This window comes from Eleutherodactylus coqui, chromosome 12 (genome assembly GCF_035609145.1).
Source record: "Eleutherodactylus coqui strain aEleCoq1 chromosome 12, aEleCoq1.hap1, whole genome shotgun sequence".
In the NCBI taxonomy this organism is placed as follows: domain Eukaryota; kingdom Metazoa; phylum Chordata; class Amphibia; order Anura; family Eleutherodactylidae; genus Eleutherodactylus; species Eleutherodactylus coqui.
In genome coordinates, this window is record NC_089848.1 from 77,556,328 (window position 1) to 77,571,983 (window position 15,656).

Here is a 15,656-nt window from a genome sequence, read left to right on the forward strand (position 1 = left end):
TTGGGTGCAAGTCTTCCTTCATATGTGTGCTGTACAAAAAAAGCTGTTTTTAAAATGACAGAATTGCCGAAAAAACGAAAATCACAATTTTTTCCTTTTGCTTGGTTTGAATTCATTCAAAAACTGTGGGGTCAAAATATGCAGTACACCCCTAGATAAATTCCTTAAGGGGTCTAGTTTTCAAAATGGGGTCATTTGTGGGGGTTTTCTATGGTTTTGGGCGCTCAAGAACTCTACATGTGTGCTATGGGGCCTAAAAGGACTTCAAGCAAAATTTCTGTTTTGAAAGACACTGACTACTCCTTTCATTTTGGGCCCCGTTGTGGACTCAGATATAACAATAGGGCCACAATGGGTATATTTCTGAACACGGCAGAAATAGGGGTATCCATTTTGGGGTGTAAATCCTGATTTTCATGTAAACTATAGGAAAAAATTATGTCTTTAAAATGACAGATTTGCAAAAATATGAAATTTTACTTTTTCTCCTCTAAATTGAATTAATTCCTGAAAAAAAACTGTGGGGTCAAAATACTCATGACACCCCTCAGTGAATACATTAAGGGGTGTAGTTTTTAAAATGAGGTCATTTGGGGGGGTATCTATTATTCTGACACTCATGAGCCTTTCCAATCTCGGCTTGGTATAGGAAAACAAAGTGTTCCTCAAAATGCTAAAAAGTAATGTTAAATTTGTACGTCTCCTAAATAGTTAAAAAAAAACGAAAGTTTTTCCAATGTGCGCCCAAAATAAAGTAAACGGGTGGAAATATAAATCTTAGCAAAAATTTCTATATTATGTTTGCACATATTTAAGATATTGCAGTTGGAAATGTGAAAAAATGACGATTTTTTCAAAATTTTCCCAATTTTGGCGCTTTTAATAAATAAACACAATTTCTATCGGTCTATTTTTTCCGCCTAAATGAAGCACAACATGTGGCGAAAAAACAATGTCAGAATCGCTTGGATATGCAAAACCTTTCTGGTGTTTTTCCATGTTAAAGTGACACATGTCAGATTTGCAAAATTTGGCCTGGTCATTAAGGCGCAAACAGGCTTGGTCACTAAGGGGTTAAAAGTGACATGATTGCCAAAAAAATGAAAATCGTAATTTTTTCCTTCTGCTTTGCTTAGATTCATTCAAAAACCGTGGGGTCAAAATACACAGTACACCTCTAGAGGAATTCGTTAAGGGGTCTAGTTTTCAAAATGGGGTCATTTGTGGGGGCTCTCCATCGTTTTGGTCCATCAAGGGCTCTACAATTGGGCATTGGGGCTGAAATCGCCTTCAAGCAAAATGACTGTTCTGAAAGTCACCGTCTGCTCTTTTCGGTTTGGGCCCCGTTGTGCATACGAACAGAAGATTAGGGCAACAATGGGTATGTTTCTGAACACAGGACAAACGGGGGTATCCAGTTTGGGTGCAAATACGCATTTTCATGTGCATTATAGAAAAAAAATCCCATCTTTTAAATGGCATATTTGCAAAAACATGAAATTTTATTTTTTCTCCTCTAAATTGCATTAATTCCTGAAAAAAATCTGTGAGGTAAAAATACTCCTGACCCCCCTCAGTGAATACATTAAGGGGTGTAGTTTTTAAAATAGGATCATTTGTGGGGGTATCTGACACCTATGAGCCCTTGCTATCTTGGCTTGGTGCCGGAAAATAAAGTGTTCCTCAAAATGCTGAAAATCAATGTTAAATTTGCACGTCTCTTAAATGGTTAAAAAAAAACTGAACTTTTTCTAATGTGCGCCCAGAATAAAGTAAACAGATGGAAATATATATCTTATCAAGAATTTGTACAGTATGTTTGCACATATTTGAGATATCGCAGTTGAAAATGTGAAAAAATGAAATTTTTTTCAAAATTTTCCCAATATCGGCGCTTTTAATAAATATACACAAATTCTATCGGACTATTTTCACCACCTATATGAAGTACAACATGTTGCGAAAAAACATTGTCAGAATCACTTGGATAAGCAAAACCTTTACGGAGTTATGCTATGTCAAAGTGACACATGTCAGATTTCCAAAATTTGGTCTGGTCATTAAGGCGCAAACAGGCTTAGTCACTAAGGGGTTAAGGTCTGCCTTTGGCACGTGTTGATAGACTGCTTGTCAAAATATAGTAAAATGCAATGCTATAATATTGCATTAGACTATATGAGTGGTCAATCGCAAGTTCAGGCCCATTGGGGGTACGAAAGAAAAAGGTCAAAGTCAGTTAAATAAAGTTTTTTGATTATTAAACAATATAAGAAATATTAAATGTTAAGAAAATCCTTTCCCCGGTGATCTCATCAAAAAATAAAAAGATACAATTATTGGTAACACTGCATCCATAAAATTCAAGATTATTAAGATATCACAGTATTAATCCCACATGGTAAATGCTGCCAGAAAAGATATATGCAAGGCCGAAATTTGGTCACCCTGTTTCCAAGAAAAAAATAAAAAGCAATGAAAAAGTTGTATGTATGTCAAAAAGGTATCAATAAAACTACAGAACAGTGCAGAAAAAACCAATATGAAGGTCAAAAGATGGTGAAAGTAATTTTTTTTTCTAAAAGGTGTGTATGTGTGTGTGTCTATATGTATATGTGTGTTTATATGTGTGTGTATATATATATATATATATATAATTTTTTTTTTTTTTTTTTTTTAAACTCCTGCTTCACTTAAAAAAACCTCTATTAATTTGGTAACGCCATTATCTTACTGACTCACAGAATACAGATAACGCCATTTTTACTGAACATTGTCAAATCAAACCCCCCAAGAATATCACATTTGTATTTTCTTTCCTTGCTCCCCACTTAGAAATGTATAAACGTTTTCCAGTACATTATATGGCACTTTGAATGGTGACATTGAAAAATACAACTTGTTCTGTAAAATCTAAGCCCTCATGTTGCTATGTAATTCGATAAATAAAAGCCCTATGATTTTTTTGAAAGTCGGATGAAAAAAGAGAACATGAGAAACGAAAAAAACCTGCAGCGGACGGGGTTGTCCCACTTTTTACTATTGATGATCTTTCCTCTGGAGAGATCATTAGCAGATCGGTGGGGATCCACGCCACCGGGATCTCCCATTGATCAGCTGGTTTCTTGCGCTGATCACTATCGGTACAGAACGTCTGGCAACGCTACTCTTCCTTGGCATCCTGTCTGCCAACACACGGGGGGCCTGGCGTCAGCACAGGTTGGGAACACACGCTTGGCTTCATGACGGGGTCTGCGGCCCAGAGGATGTCACGCTGGCACAGAGCTAGGAAGAAGCCAGGGAAGTCGTAAATGTGCAGAGACTTATTCTTCTCGCTTTATGGGTTATTCCAGGATTCTCCGCAGACCCTTCCCATTATTGTATGCAGTTTCCACAGCTGCTCACAAATCATCCATAAAGCTGACAATGTCCTCAGCGCTGCGTGTGCCGCCGCCACCTGATATCAGGTATTCTCCTCAGCGCTCCCCCCTATTCCATTCTCTGCAGCGCCATTATAGGAGAAGGAGCCATAATTCTGTGCATCCTGCGCCTCCTAGTTCATGAATTAATTGTCAGAATGATAGTGAAGACTGACATAAATACGGAGGAGGGAAAAAGAGATGAGACATACTGTACTATTCAGGCTGCGTGGAAGGCAGAGTGACAGCTGGCAAGGACATGCTGAAGAAGAGAACACTAAGGCTGGGTTCTCACACGCCGGAATCCCAGGGGAAATCTCGCGATTTGGACGCAGCAAAAAAACACGATATTTTTCCACCGGGAAAGCGCTGCTTCAAAACCCGCGGCACATATGATTTTTACCTCCATCGTTATAAAAAGGACAGGGCTGTTTTAAAAAAAATAAGAGAGGAACGCTGGAGCGCTCAACGGGCAATTAATCCTTTCCAGTCCAATTTGTATCCTGGTTTTCCTAGGGGGCTTACTCTTTTTCTGCTGTTATACAACAGCGCTATCTGCTGGCTAAAGCCAGTACTGCATGAGGTGACACATTGGATAGGCTCCAACAGCACAGAGGCTGGCAATATACAGTAAGAGAATCCCGACGGACGTCTTCCAACATCGGAGCTTTACAGCCTTAAATCATAATGTCTTCAGACGTCAGACAGTGGATTGGAAAGGGTTAATATACATTACATTTAAAATTAACATGCTGCGGAATTAAATCCCTCACCACATGTCAATAACCTCATGGGTTTTGTGCAGATTTTTCCTACAGCGTGTGGATGAGATTTTCAAAATCTCATCAACTTTGCTGATACAGCTACTGTAAATTCTGCAGCAAATCCGCCCTGTGTAGTAATAGTGATCCCCTATATTGGTGGCCCCAGTAGTAGTAGCATCCCCTATATTGGCCCTAGTAGTAGTAGCGTCCCCTATATTGGCCCCAGTAGTAATAGCGTCCCCTATATTGGTTGTTCCAGTAGTAATAGCGTCCCTTATATTGGTCCTAGTAGTAATAGTGTCGCCTATATTGGCCCTAGTAGTAATAGTGTCCCCTATATCAGTCCCTGTAGTAATAGCTTTCCCTATATCGGTTCTAGTAGTAATAGCATCCCCTATATCGGTCCCAGTAGTAATAGTAACCCCTCTTGCGGCCCCAGTAGTAATAGTGTCCCCTCTTGCGGCCCCAGTAGTAATTGGGTCCCTCATTACTGTCCCAGTAGTAATAGTGACCCCATTGTGGACCCAGTGGTAATAGGGTCCTTCATTGCTGGCCCAGTAGTATAAGGGTCCCCCATTGCCGCCCTAGTAGTGATAGGGTCCCTCATTGCTGCTATGCTCTTAATATGCAGGGAGAGGTTTAGCAATGCAGATTACAATAGGGGCGATTGGGACGGCCATTGAGTCTAGGGCATGGGGGGGGGGGGGGTCGTGTCAATCACCCCTTTTATAATGTGCCATTAGTCCCGGCTTTACTTACCCCTGTTGCGGTGTCCCAACAGTCTTTACTAAGGAAATCAGCATGCAGGACCTGTGATCGGAGCCGGCTCATGTGATCCGAGTTGCTATGCGGACTGCAGGTCTTGCATGCTGACTTCCTTGGTATAGACTATCGAGACACCTTTGCAGTCATCCTAGGTGTTAGATAAGGGTAATCCAGGGTCAGTGTCTCCCTTTGGTATCTTTTTGTCTTTATAGATGCCCTATTTGTGAGATAACCCCTTCTATGACAGGGTATCACAATATTTGATATAGCTGTTGGCAAATTGTGTTTTTAGCCTGCAGTAGTTCTACAATTTGGAAAGTTTTTTTAAGTATATATATATATATATATATATATAGAATAAAGATTTTAGGCCTGTCATTTAGCAGGAAAAGTAGCCAAGGATTGTTGCTGTTCAGTGAGTATGTCTGGAGCTGTCTTTGTGTCGAGAGCAGACAGCTCCGTACATTGCATTGTGGCTCCAGCTGGTATTACATTCACTTCAGTTGGACTCAGCATGTAATAGCAGCCGGGCCACTGCACAATGTATGGCGTTGTCTGCTTCCGGCACAAAGACCGCTCTGTACCAACATTGACCGTCCTCGAGCGATTAGCTAAACGCTGCGGATCCCCACCAATCTCGGAGGATTGGTCATCAGTAGTAAGAAGTGGGACAACCCCTTTAATGTTCTCTTCTTCAGCATGATCTTGCCAGCTGTCACTCTGCCTTCCACGCAGCCTGAATAGTACAGTATGTCTCATCTCTTTTTCCTCCTCCGTATTTATGTCAGTCTTCACTATCATTCTGACAATTAATTCATGAACTAGGAGGCGCAGGATGCACAGAATTATGGCTCCTTCTCCTATAATGGCGCTGCAGAGAATGGAATAGGGGGGAGCGCTGAGGAGAATACCTGATATCAGGTGGCGGCGGCACACGCAGCGCTGAGGACATTGTAAGCTTTATGGATGATTTGTGAGCAGCTGTGGAAACTGCATACAATAATGGGAAGGGTCTGCGGAGAATCCTGGAATAACCCATAAAGCGAGAAGAATAAGTCTCTGCACATTTACGACTTCCCTGGCTTCTTCCTAGCTCTGTGCCAGCGTGACATCCTCTGGGCCGCAGACCCCGTCATGAAGCCAAGCGTGTGTTCCCAACCTGTGCTGACGCCAGGCCCCCCGTGTGTTGGCAGACAGGATGCCAAGGAAGAGTAGCGTTGCCAGCAGCTTCCTACCGCACCTGTGCGACCAGCGCAGCCTGAGAATAGTAGGCCGAGCTCTGGAAGCCCCCATAGCCACCAGGACCGCACACACCCACCGGACCTCGCTCACATGAAATGTCCCGACCTGTGACTGTTCACCTGCAAGCAATTCCCAGGGAGGGTAATGCAAGCAGTAATCGTTAGGGTGGGAGAAGGTAGAATAAAATAAACCTTGCTATTTGTATAGCTCCAGCTTATTCCACAGCGCTTTCATTCCACTCACAGTGTAGCTTGAGAGATTAACCCTTTGCAATCCAATTTTGGATTCAGGGTTTCCTAGGGGGGCTTCCTCTTTCTACCATTATACAATGGCACCATCTGTTGGCTAGAGCCAGTACTGCGGTATAGGACATGCTGGAGAGGCCACCCCGACAACAGAGCGGCCAGTTATCTACAGAAAGAATACCCTGCTGGACGTCTTCTGACATCGGAGCTGTACAGCCTTCAATTAGAATGTCTTTAGACGTCAGACGGTGGATTGGAAAGGGTTAAAGCTGCACCAGGAGTGGTTGCTACGGGCAACAGAGACAGAACCTCCTGTGGTTATCTTTGTCCATCCAGAATTTTGGGCTTAAATGGCTAAATGATAAAATGGGCAACTTACTGTAAGTTAGAACCAGCGTACAGAGTTACATTATCATTACCCACAATCCCATGCAGTGAGATGTTATTCTGTCTGGGTCTGTGTGGGAATGAATTGAGCCAGAATCCTGAAGTCTGAGTATTGTCGCCCTCCTAAAATAGTAGTGAGGCGACCGCCCGCCATCTCTGGAGAGCCGCACTGATGCGGGGAACATTCTGTTCTCTAGGACAGGAAGCACTGATAGGATATATAGGGGAGGATACGCTGAGGCGCAGGAACAATTCATCGCTTTGGAGTTTATAACTTCCTCCAAACTTTTTCTTTCTTTCTGGAAAGTTCCTCGGGTGGAAAATGATATATAAGAAACAATAACCAATGATCCTACATCTCGTGTGTATGGCGGAGCTGCCCATCATTAACTGAACACATTTATCACTTCTCCTCAGACCCCCAGCGGTCATCAACAATCCTGTGATAAATGGATTTAGTGGGAAAAACACTCTCCGTTACCTCGGTTACAGAACAAACAATCCAGCCTCCGCCATCGCAGTCATGGCCTACCTCTCCTGAGAGCGGTATACTGTATATAGCTTATGGTGTGGCGCCGCTGGTCATTCTTGCTTTTCGAAGGGTCGTCTCTGCACCAGTCATTGTGAAGAACGTGTAAAGGCTGCTATGAGCCCACAAACGCGCAAGCGCAAAACTCACGTGATTATGAACTCCATTCTTTTCAATGCAGTCATACACATGAGCGATGTGTTCTCTCATAGCGATGATGCGAAGTAAAAAGTCTCTGCATGTCCTATTTTTTTTGCGTTCTCTTGGAACGCATCGCTTATTGTTTTCAATGGGACAGTCAAACATACCGCGTTCCATACGATGTGCATGCGAATGCGTTGCAATGTTTCCCATTGAAAACACGTGCTGATCCTCTGACGCACATAAAACAAGCGCCGGAGGATCACAATTTCACAGAGGGGATGGGAGGCGTTTTTCATGCATCCACGGTTAAACACACGTTAACTAGCCTGGGAACCCGGCCCGATATCGCGCAAACCCAAAGCTGCAGCCTGTAGAGAGGAGAATCCTTTCCACTCCTTCAGGCTAATTTCACACAGGTGAGTTTGATATCGGGCCGCATGATATCCGTGTGATGCTTTGCCGGCCCCATTGAAAACAATGGATAATGCATTCTAAGGTAATGCCCAAAGATAGGACATGGCGCGAAAAGAATGGGGTTCATATTTCTGCATCTCGCAATGCACAAATCTTGTGCGATTTTCTCAAGGGGCCTCACTCCTAAGGCTAATTTCACATGGAAGAGTGAGATATTGGGATGTGAATCTCAGCCCGATACCACGCTCGGGAATGTGCGATTTTCCCGCAGATGAGAGGCGTTTGTGTCAAAAACGCCTCGCTTCAGAGAAGTAGGGATCCTCCGGCGCGGATCGGTTTCCCATTGGTTTTAATGGGAAACCTTGCATCACACTCGTGTACACCCTGCATGCCATGCAATGCTTCTGCTGGTCCCATTGTAAACAATGGTCGATGCATTCAGCGGGAACGACCAAAGATAGGCCATGCCGCGATTTTTTTCTGCATCGCACTCCTCGTATCTATGACCCTATCCATCTTGCAACGCACAAATCTCCCGCTATTTTCTCGGCCGCAGGAAAGTGGCCCAAGTAACGTCCTGATTAATGGCTCAGCAGGAGCCTTCAGTCACCTGAATCAGCCCATAATATACGGACGGTGCGGCGCTATTGTCCTGCATGCTGAAGAATATGACAACTAACTAAACTCGGAAGCCAGCTTGTCTGTACGAACAGGACCGTAAATGGGGAAGCTGGAAAATATGGCTAACTCCACTATTTTATGCCGGTCATAGGGACCTTTCACAAGGGGCAGAATATTCTGCAACGGAGTTGTGGAGTGCGCCATTCTGAATTCTGCACCAAAATCCGTACTACAAACGTGGATTTTGAATGTGGAATTGCCGGCAGGATTCTGCTATTCTCAAATCTACAAGTTTGCAATCTGGATTCTGGGCTGAAAGCAAGGCAGATTCTAAAATGTTGTTGCGGAATATCCCGTCCTCTTTGAAAGGTCCCATTGTGCAGCTACCACTAGAGGGCACTCACTGCATATGGATTGGTAAATCCCTATTGAGCTCAATGGGTCTCATTTACTAATATTGTCTAAAAGTTAGTACAAGCTTAGGCCAGCTTCACACAAGGAGCCTCTGAGAGTCTTTTATCGGCCAAGGGGGACCACTTTTAGGGCCTCAGGTGACAAGACCGTTCATCTAATCACAGCTCTAATAATCTACATATCTGGCTAAGATGGAACTGCATGCCGAATTGTGCAGCAAAACAACTTTTTCTAGAGGTGGGATGTTTACTGGCAAAGACTGTAGATAATATAATCTATGGGACATACAGAAACGGAGTAGTGAGGCCGGTGACACCAGTGTATCTATGCATCCATTATATGGACGGGTGCCCGGGACTGACCATGGGTATCACAGGAATTGTATGATGTTCGAGACTGGAGACCCTCGGTCAGGCCATGATGCTCATCAGCATGATAGACGCGCGAAGGCGGACAGAATACTCTGTGTTTGTGTGATAGCGCCGCTGTCCTAGTAAGGGGTAACTCCTGGTAATTGGTAACGTCCCATCTAACATTTGATGAAAAGTTCTACCACTTTCTTCTATATTTTATTTTTCAGTATCTCGCCATTTTCAAGATCACTGCTTGCTGTCAGTTGAAACTGGCTTCACGTAGTTTCTGTGTCCTAACCTAAAAAGACAGACCCAGTAAAATTCCCATTGATTGTAATAGGAATGGACTCCCCCCCCCCCCCCCCACCCCACCCCCCCTTTTTTTTCAGCATTGTGCTCTACGGGGCACGGACACATTCGGGGACTGATTTGCATCTGTTTGGGCTTCCGTTTACCGGATTCGTTTATTGCAGTTAAAAACTGATCATAACGGATATCTAACTGAGGCAAATGGAAGCCGGCCGTGATTGTTTTTTTTTTAGCGGACCTGTTTGCATCACCTGAAGAGGAACATGTTTGTTTTTTGCAGTCAGCGACTGAAAACCCGTCCTGTCGTGACGCCACTCATCACTATCCACATCACGGTTCAGCGACATCCGGCGTTACCATTAAATGCAGTTTGTTTCTATAAGGGCTCCTTCACGTTTGCACGCGGCAAACAAGACGCACAGCTTGAAATGGCTAAATACTTCCAGATGTGTTCTTCTTCCAGTGGAATGACACAACGTATCACGCATCTCCTGAGACTCTTATATGTATGTTCCATTTGACCATTTAATGCGCTAAATCTGTGGAAGCCATGTTGGGTGGCCACATTGGCCATGTGGATTTGCCTGTTGACTGGGGCTAAAGCTGTGTGCAGGCCTACATTGAAATCCGTGCCATAACCCCATGGCTCTGTCGCAGATTGTCAGATCCCCCTCGGAAACATTCTATGTGGAACGGACAGTTCTATGCCCTTGTGAACGTGCGCTAAAGCTGGAAACAGTATGGTGCCAATCTCTCTGCATGTCTTCACGCTGGCGGTTACATAAGGTGAAGTTTCCTGGGGCCGGGTCCAGATTCCATGCATTATGTACTGCGGAGTGATGGACAATGTGTACATTACAGGATGTTGTGGGAGAGTCATACACGGATCTCCGCCCGTGGCGGCCACAAGTAGCTGGGATCACAATAGGTGACCTTGAGGCGGCGCACACTTTTCCCGTGCGGCCAGGGAGACCTTCTGTGAGCAGCTGTTCTGATAATGTCCAACCTGTGTTGTTATTCTATATGATAACCTCCAACCCGTCTGTTTCCTGCAGGAAGTCGTATACGTCGATAACACGGGAAGATGCCAGCGACGATCTCCGGCTGGGTGAGCACCTTGCAGCGCAGATGGATATTGCTGAAGTTTCCGACCTGCTGTTATAGTCTGAGCCTTATGTGGACTGGGGTGTAATGGGGTGCCAGAAATGGTCCCTAATTGGTGTCTCCCTTACCTAACTTTTTTTAGAAGTCTTATTACTTCAGTAGGTAGGCTAGCAATTGGGGTGGCTTCACACCGGCGAGGGAATTGCAACATTTCCCAGAGCTGCGAGGCTGCAAGAAATCGCAAAATTATGAAGCCAGTGACTTCAAATGGCTCCATGCACATGTGCGATGTTTTAACGCTTTGATGCAGCGTTAAAACAAAATCGCAGTATGTCTATTCTTTTTGTGATCTCGCCCATTGTTCCCAATGGGGCCAGCAGCAGCAGCGCCAGCCCAATTAAAATCAATGGGAGATGTTCACGGTTCCCCGAAAATAATACATGACTGTTAAAAAAAAATACTAATACATCACCTGGAAAGCGCTGTCATCTTTGGCGCGTCTTCTTGCAGGTTCCCCTCACTCTTCTTCCCCTTGTCTTCCAGCCGGGAATTTAAAAATCCCTGCCCCTTGAAAGCGCTGCCTCGGATTGGCTGAGCACTGTGAGCAGTCAGAGGCAGGACACAGCTGTCATTCATTGAATGAGCACTGCCTCTGATTGGTCACAGCACTCAGCCAATCAGAAGCAGCGTTTTCAGGGAGCCGGGATTTTCAAATCCCTGGCCGGAAGACAAGGGGAAGAAGAGTGCCGACACCTGCAAGAAGATGCGCCAGAGATGACAGCACTTCCAGGGATTTATTAGTATTTTTTTTTTTTTTGCTTTCAACAGTCATGTATTATTTTAGGGGGAGGCTTATATTTCAAGCTCGACTTCCCCCCCACCGAAAATCCTTGCCATGCGGAAATTGGGGTGCAATGGGGTCCCAGAAACAGTCCCTAATTGGTGTCCCCCTTACCTAACTTTTATAGAGGTCTTATTACTTCAGTAAGTAGGCTAGCAATTAGGGTGGCTTCACACTGGCGAGGAAATCGCAAGATTTCCCAGCACTGCAAGGCTGCAAGAAGGACCGCGAGGGCAGAGGACCGCGAGGATCTCCCATTCATTTCAATGGGGCTGGCACTGCTGTTGCCAGCCCAATTGAAATGAATGGGAGAAGATTACTATCTCCTGCCACGGCTGTCACAGCCACAGCAGGAGATTCCTTCAGCCCTGCAGGGATGGGAGGCTGTTTCACTGCAGAAACGCCTCTCATCCAGGGATTCCAGAAGGATTGCGAGAGCGATATCGGGACGTCAATCACATTTACCCATGTGGTGGTTTAACGGCCCGATTTTTTTCAGTTAGCAAAATTATTGTTGCTGCATTTTTTTTGAGTGACATAAGTGCTATATTTTAAATATATTTTTTCACTGAATTTTCTTCCATTTTGTAAGGGGTAAAAAGTAAAAATAATTTTTTTCTAAAATTGGTATGTTTACACTAAAATAAAGTAAAGAAACGGGTTCCTCATTTTGTTTCCAACGTTTTGATATATAGTTTCACCCTAGCAATGGCACATTACATTTGTAAATCTCTCCTGGAGGGGTCATACTCAGTTGCTTGGGGTTATGTAATGGGAGGAGAATGACCCCTGCAGCACAGCAGATGTGTGCTATGGCATATAGTTAATGGAGTACAGCCTTCAGCAGCACAGAGTAAAGGAGGTAATATATCACATAGTGGCGGTATAAGTGCTGTGGAATCCACCTCTCCATATATAATCTCATTCTTGTCTCCTGCTGTTTCCTTCCATCCTACAATTAGATGATGTAGAAGAAGATTTGCTCCCGGTCGATGTGGCCCGGATTCCATCTTTCCTCATGAGAAGTAAAGCGCAGTGTGACGGAAAACCTATAGATTTTCAGCAAGCAGTAGTAAGTGAATTCTGGTGTACAAACCAATAGATATGGGCACAGAGGGGAATTTCGGATGGCAGCCGGTCCCTATTGTGCAACCCCTAGTCTTGTGTCATTCAGAAGTGCACGCCAAGTCTTCAAGGTCTTCCTCTAGGGCTCCCATAGATCACAGCCACATTGTTACTGATAAGCATCTTAAGGCTTATACAGCAATATAATATTTATATACTGCGACCTGCCATACTCATGGGACAGGAACTAATTTTATGTAGGACCCCCTCCAGTCCAGTGAAGTGCAGCAACTGGACGCGTCATCAATTCCACAAGTGGATGGAAGACGCCTGGGGGGATATTGAGCTGTCTGGAGAGCCCCCCACAGCTCTGTAGTATTTGTAGGATCTCGGATGCGAATTGACATCTCCACCAGATCCCGTAAATACTTGATTGGGCTCATGTTGGGTGAACGTGCCGGCCTCATTATTCATAGGAACCCTCAAGAAAGCTCCTTGACCAATTCTGGACAGCTTGTCCCAATAGCACAGTTACCCTGCTGGAATATCCCATCATTGTGGGGTACATGAATGGCTGAAAACAGTCACCAAGCAGTGAAATGTAGGAGGCACCAGTCAGTGATGTAACATAGTAACATAGTAACATAGTATGTAAGGCCGAATGAAGACATTGTCCATCTAGTCCAGCCTGTCTATCCTACTGTGTTGATCCAGAGGAAGGCAAAAAACCCCAAGGCCAGAAGTCAATTAGCCCTTTTGGGGGAAAAATTCCTTCCCGACTCCCTAATGGCAATCAGACTGTTCCCTGGATCAACCCCTAATAGTTCCTACCTGCCTGTATACCAGGATTGACACTTAACCTAAAATTTATATCCTGTAATATCCTTCTCCAGAAAGACATCAAGTCCCCTTTTAAACTCCTCTATGGATTTTGCCATCACCACTTCCTCCGGTAGAGAGTTCCACAGTCTAACTGCTCTTACAGTAAAGAACCCCTTTCTGTGTTGGTGATGAAACCTACTTTCCTCTAATCGTAGCGGATGTCCTCTTGTTACCGTCGTGGTCCTGGGTGTAAACAGATCGCGGGAGAGATCCATGTGTTGTCCCCTCATGTACTTATACATGGTTATTTGGTCGCCTCTTAACCTTCTTTTTTCTAGAGTAAATAGTCCCAATTTGGACAGCCTCTCTGGGTATTCCAGTCCCGTCATTCCATGTATTAGTTTAGTCGCTCTTCTTTGAACCCCCTCAAGCGCTGCAACATCTTTCCTGAGCACCGGTGTCCAGAATTGTACGCAGTATTCCATGTGAGGCCTGACAAGTGCCTTATATAATGGAAGGATAATGTTCTCGTCCTTCGCCCCTATACCTCTTTTGATGCACCCCAAGACTTTATTTGCCTTTGCAGCGGCTGACTGGCATTGGTTACTCCAGTTTAGTCTATTATCCACTAATACCCCCAGATCCTTTTCCATATCACTTTTCCCTAGTGGTACCCCATTAAGTGAATATTTGTGACATCCGTTTCTCCTGCCCATGTGCATAGTCTTACATTTTTCAACATTGAACTTCATTTGCCATTTTTCTGCCCAAGCCCTCAGCTTATCCAGGTCCGTTTGTAGCCGCACATTGTCCTCCGTTGCATTAATTATATTGTATAATTTTGTGTCATCTGCAAATATTGATATTTTGCTGTGCAGCCCCTCTATCAGGTCATTGATAAATATGTTGAACAGAGTGGGGCCTAATACTGAACCCTGTGGCACCCCGCTAGCGACTGTGGTCCAATCAGAGTACGAACCATTTATTACCACCCTCTGCTTTCTATCGTTGAGCCAATTTTTTACCCACTTACACACGTTTTCGCCCAGTCCGAGCTGCCTCATTTTGTATATTAGCCTATTATGTGGCACGGTGTCAAAGGCTTTAGAGAAGTCCAGATATACAAGATCAATAGATTCTCCCTGGTCCAGCTTAGAGCTTACTTCATCGTAGAAACTGATCAGATTTGTCTGACATGAGCGACCCTTCATGAATCCATGCTGGTGAGGAGTTATTCCCTTAATCTCCTTGAGGTACTCATCGATGGCGTCTCTCAGAATCCCCTCGAAAATTTTTCCCGTTACTGAAGTGAGACTTACTGGCCTGTAGTTACCAGGCTCACTTTTGCTCCCTTTTTTGTAAATTGGAACCACGTTGGCAATGCGCCAGTCCAATGGTACTACTCCGGTCTTGATAGTGTCTAGAAATATTAGGTATAGCGGCCTAGCCATCTCGTCACTTAGTTCCTTTAGTATCCTTGGGTGTAATCCATCTGGGCCCGGTGATTTATCAATTTTAGTTTTCTTTAGACGCTTCCGCACCTCCTCCTGCGTTAGGTATGAGATATTTTGTGAGGGGTTCGTTTTATTCCCCTGCATCTCGTGTGGCATTTCCTTTTCTTTGGTGAACACACTTGAGAAGAAACTGTTTATTAGATTTGCTTTCCCTTCGTCATCATCAATGATTTCTCCTGATGTGTTTAGGTGAACCATCGGACCCAACCCATAGGATATACATGTGGGCTCTCCTGCACTGACCTGCGGGATATACATGTGGGGTCTCCTGGACTGACTTGCGGGATATACATATGGGGTCTCCTGCACAGACCTGCGAGATATACATGTGGAGCCTCCTGCACTGACCTGCGGGATATACACGTGGGCCCTCCTGCACTGACCTGCGGGATATACATGTGGGCCCTCCTGCACTGACCTGTGGGATACACATGTGTGGTCTCCTGCACAGACCTGCGAGATATACATGTGGAGCCTCCTGCACTGACCTGCGGGATATACATGTGGGGCCTCCTGCACTGACCTGCGGGATATACATGTGGGGCCTCCTGCACTGACCTGCGGGGAATTACATGTGGGGCCTCCTGCACTGACCTGCGGGAGATACATGTGGGGCCTCCTGCACTGACCTGCGGGATATACATGTGGGGCTTCCTGCACCGACCTACGGGATATACATGTGGGGCCTCCTGCACTGACCTGCGGGA

General features: G+C 44.8%; 1 protein-coding gene across 1 annotated transcript in view; it reads left to right on the top strand.

The window, feature by feature from the left end:
- Positions 1 to 15,656, top strand: part of MINDY4 (MINDY lysine 48 deubiquitinase 4) — a 121,222-nt gene that overhangs the window by 26,166 nt on the left and 79,400 nt on the right. Inside the window, exons 6-7 of the mRNA XM_066584553.1 lie at positions 10,659 to 10,711; positions 12,511 to 12,620. Of these exons, the coding sequence (XP_066440650.1) occupies positions 10,659 to 10,711; positions 12,511 to 12,620 (163 nt within the window). The remainder of the gene's footprint in view (positions 1 to 10,658; positions 10,712 to 12,510; positions 12,621 to 15,656) is intronic.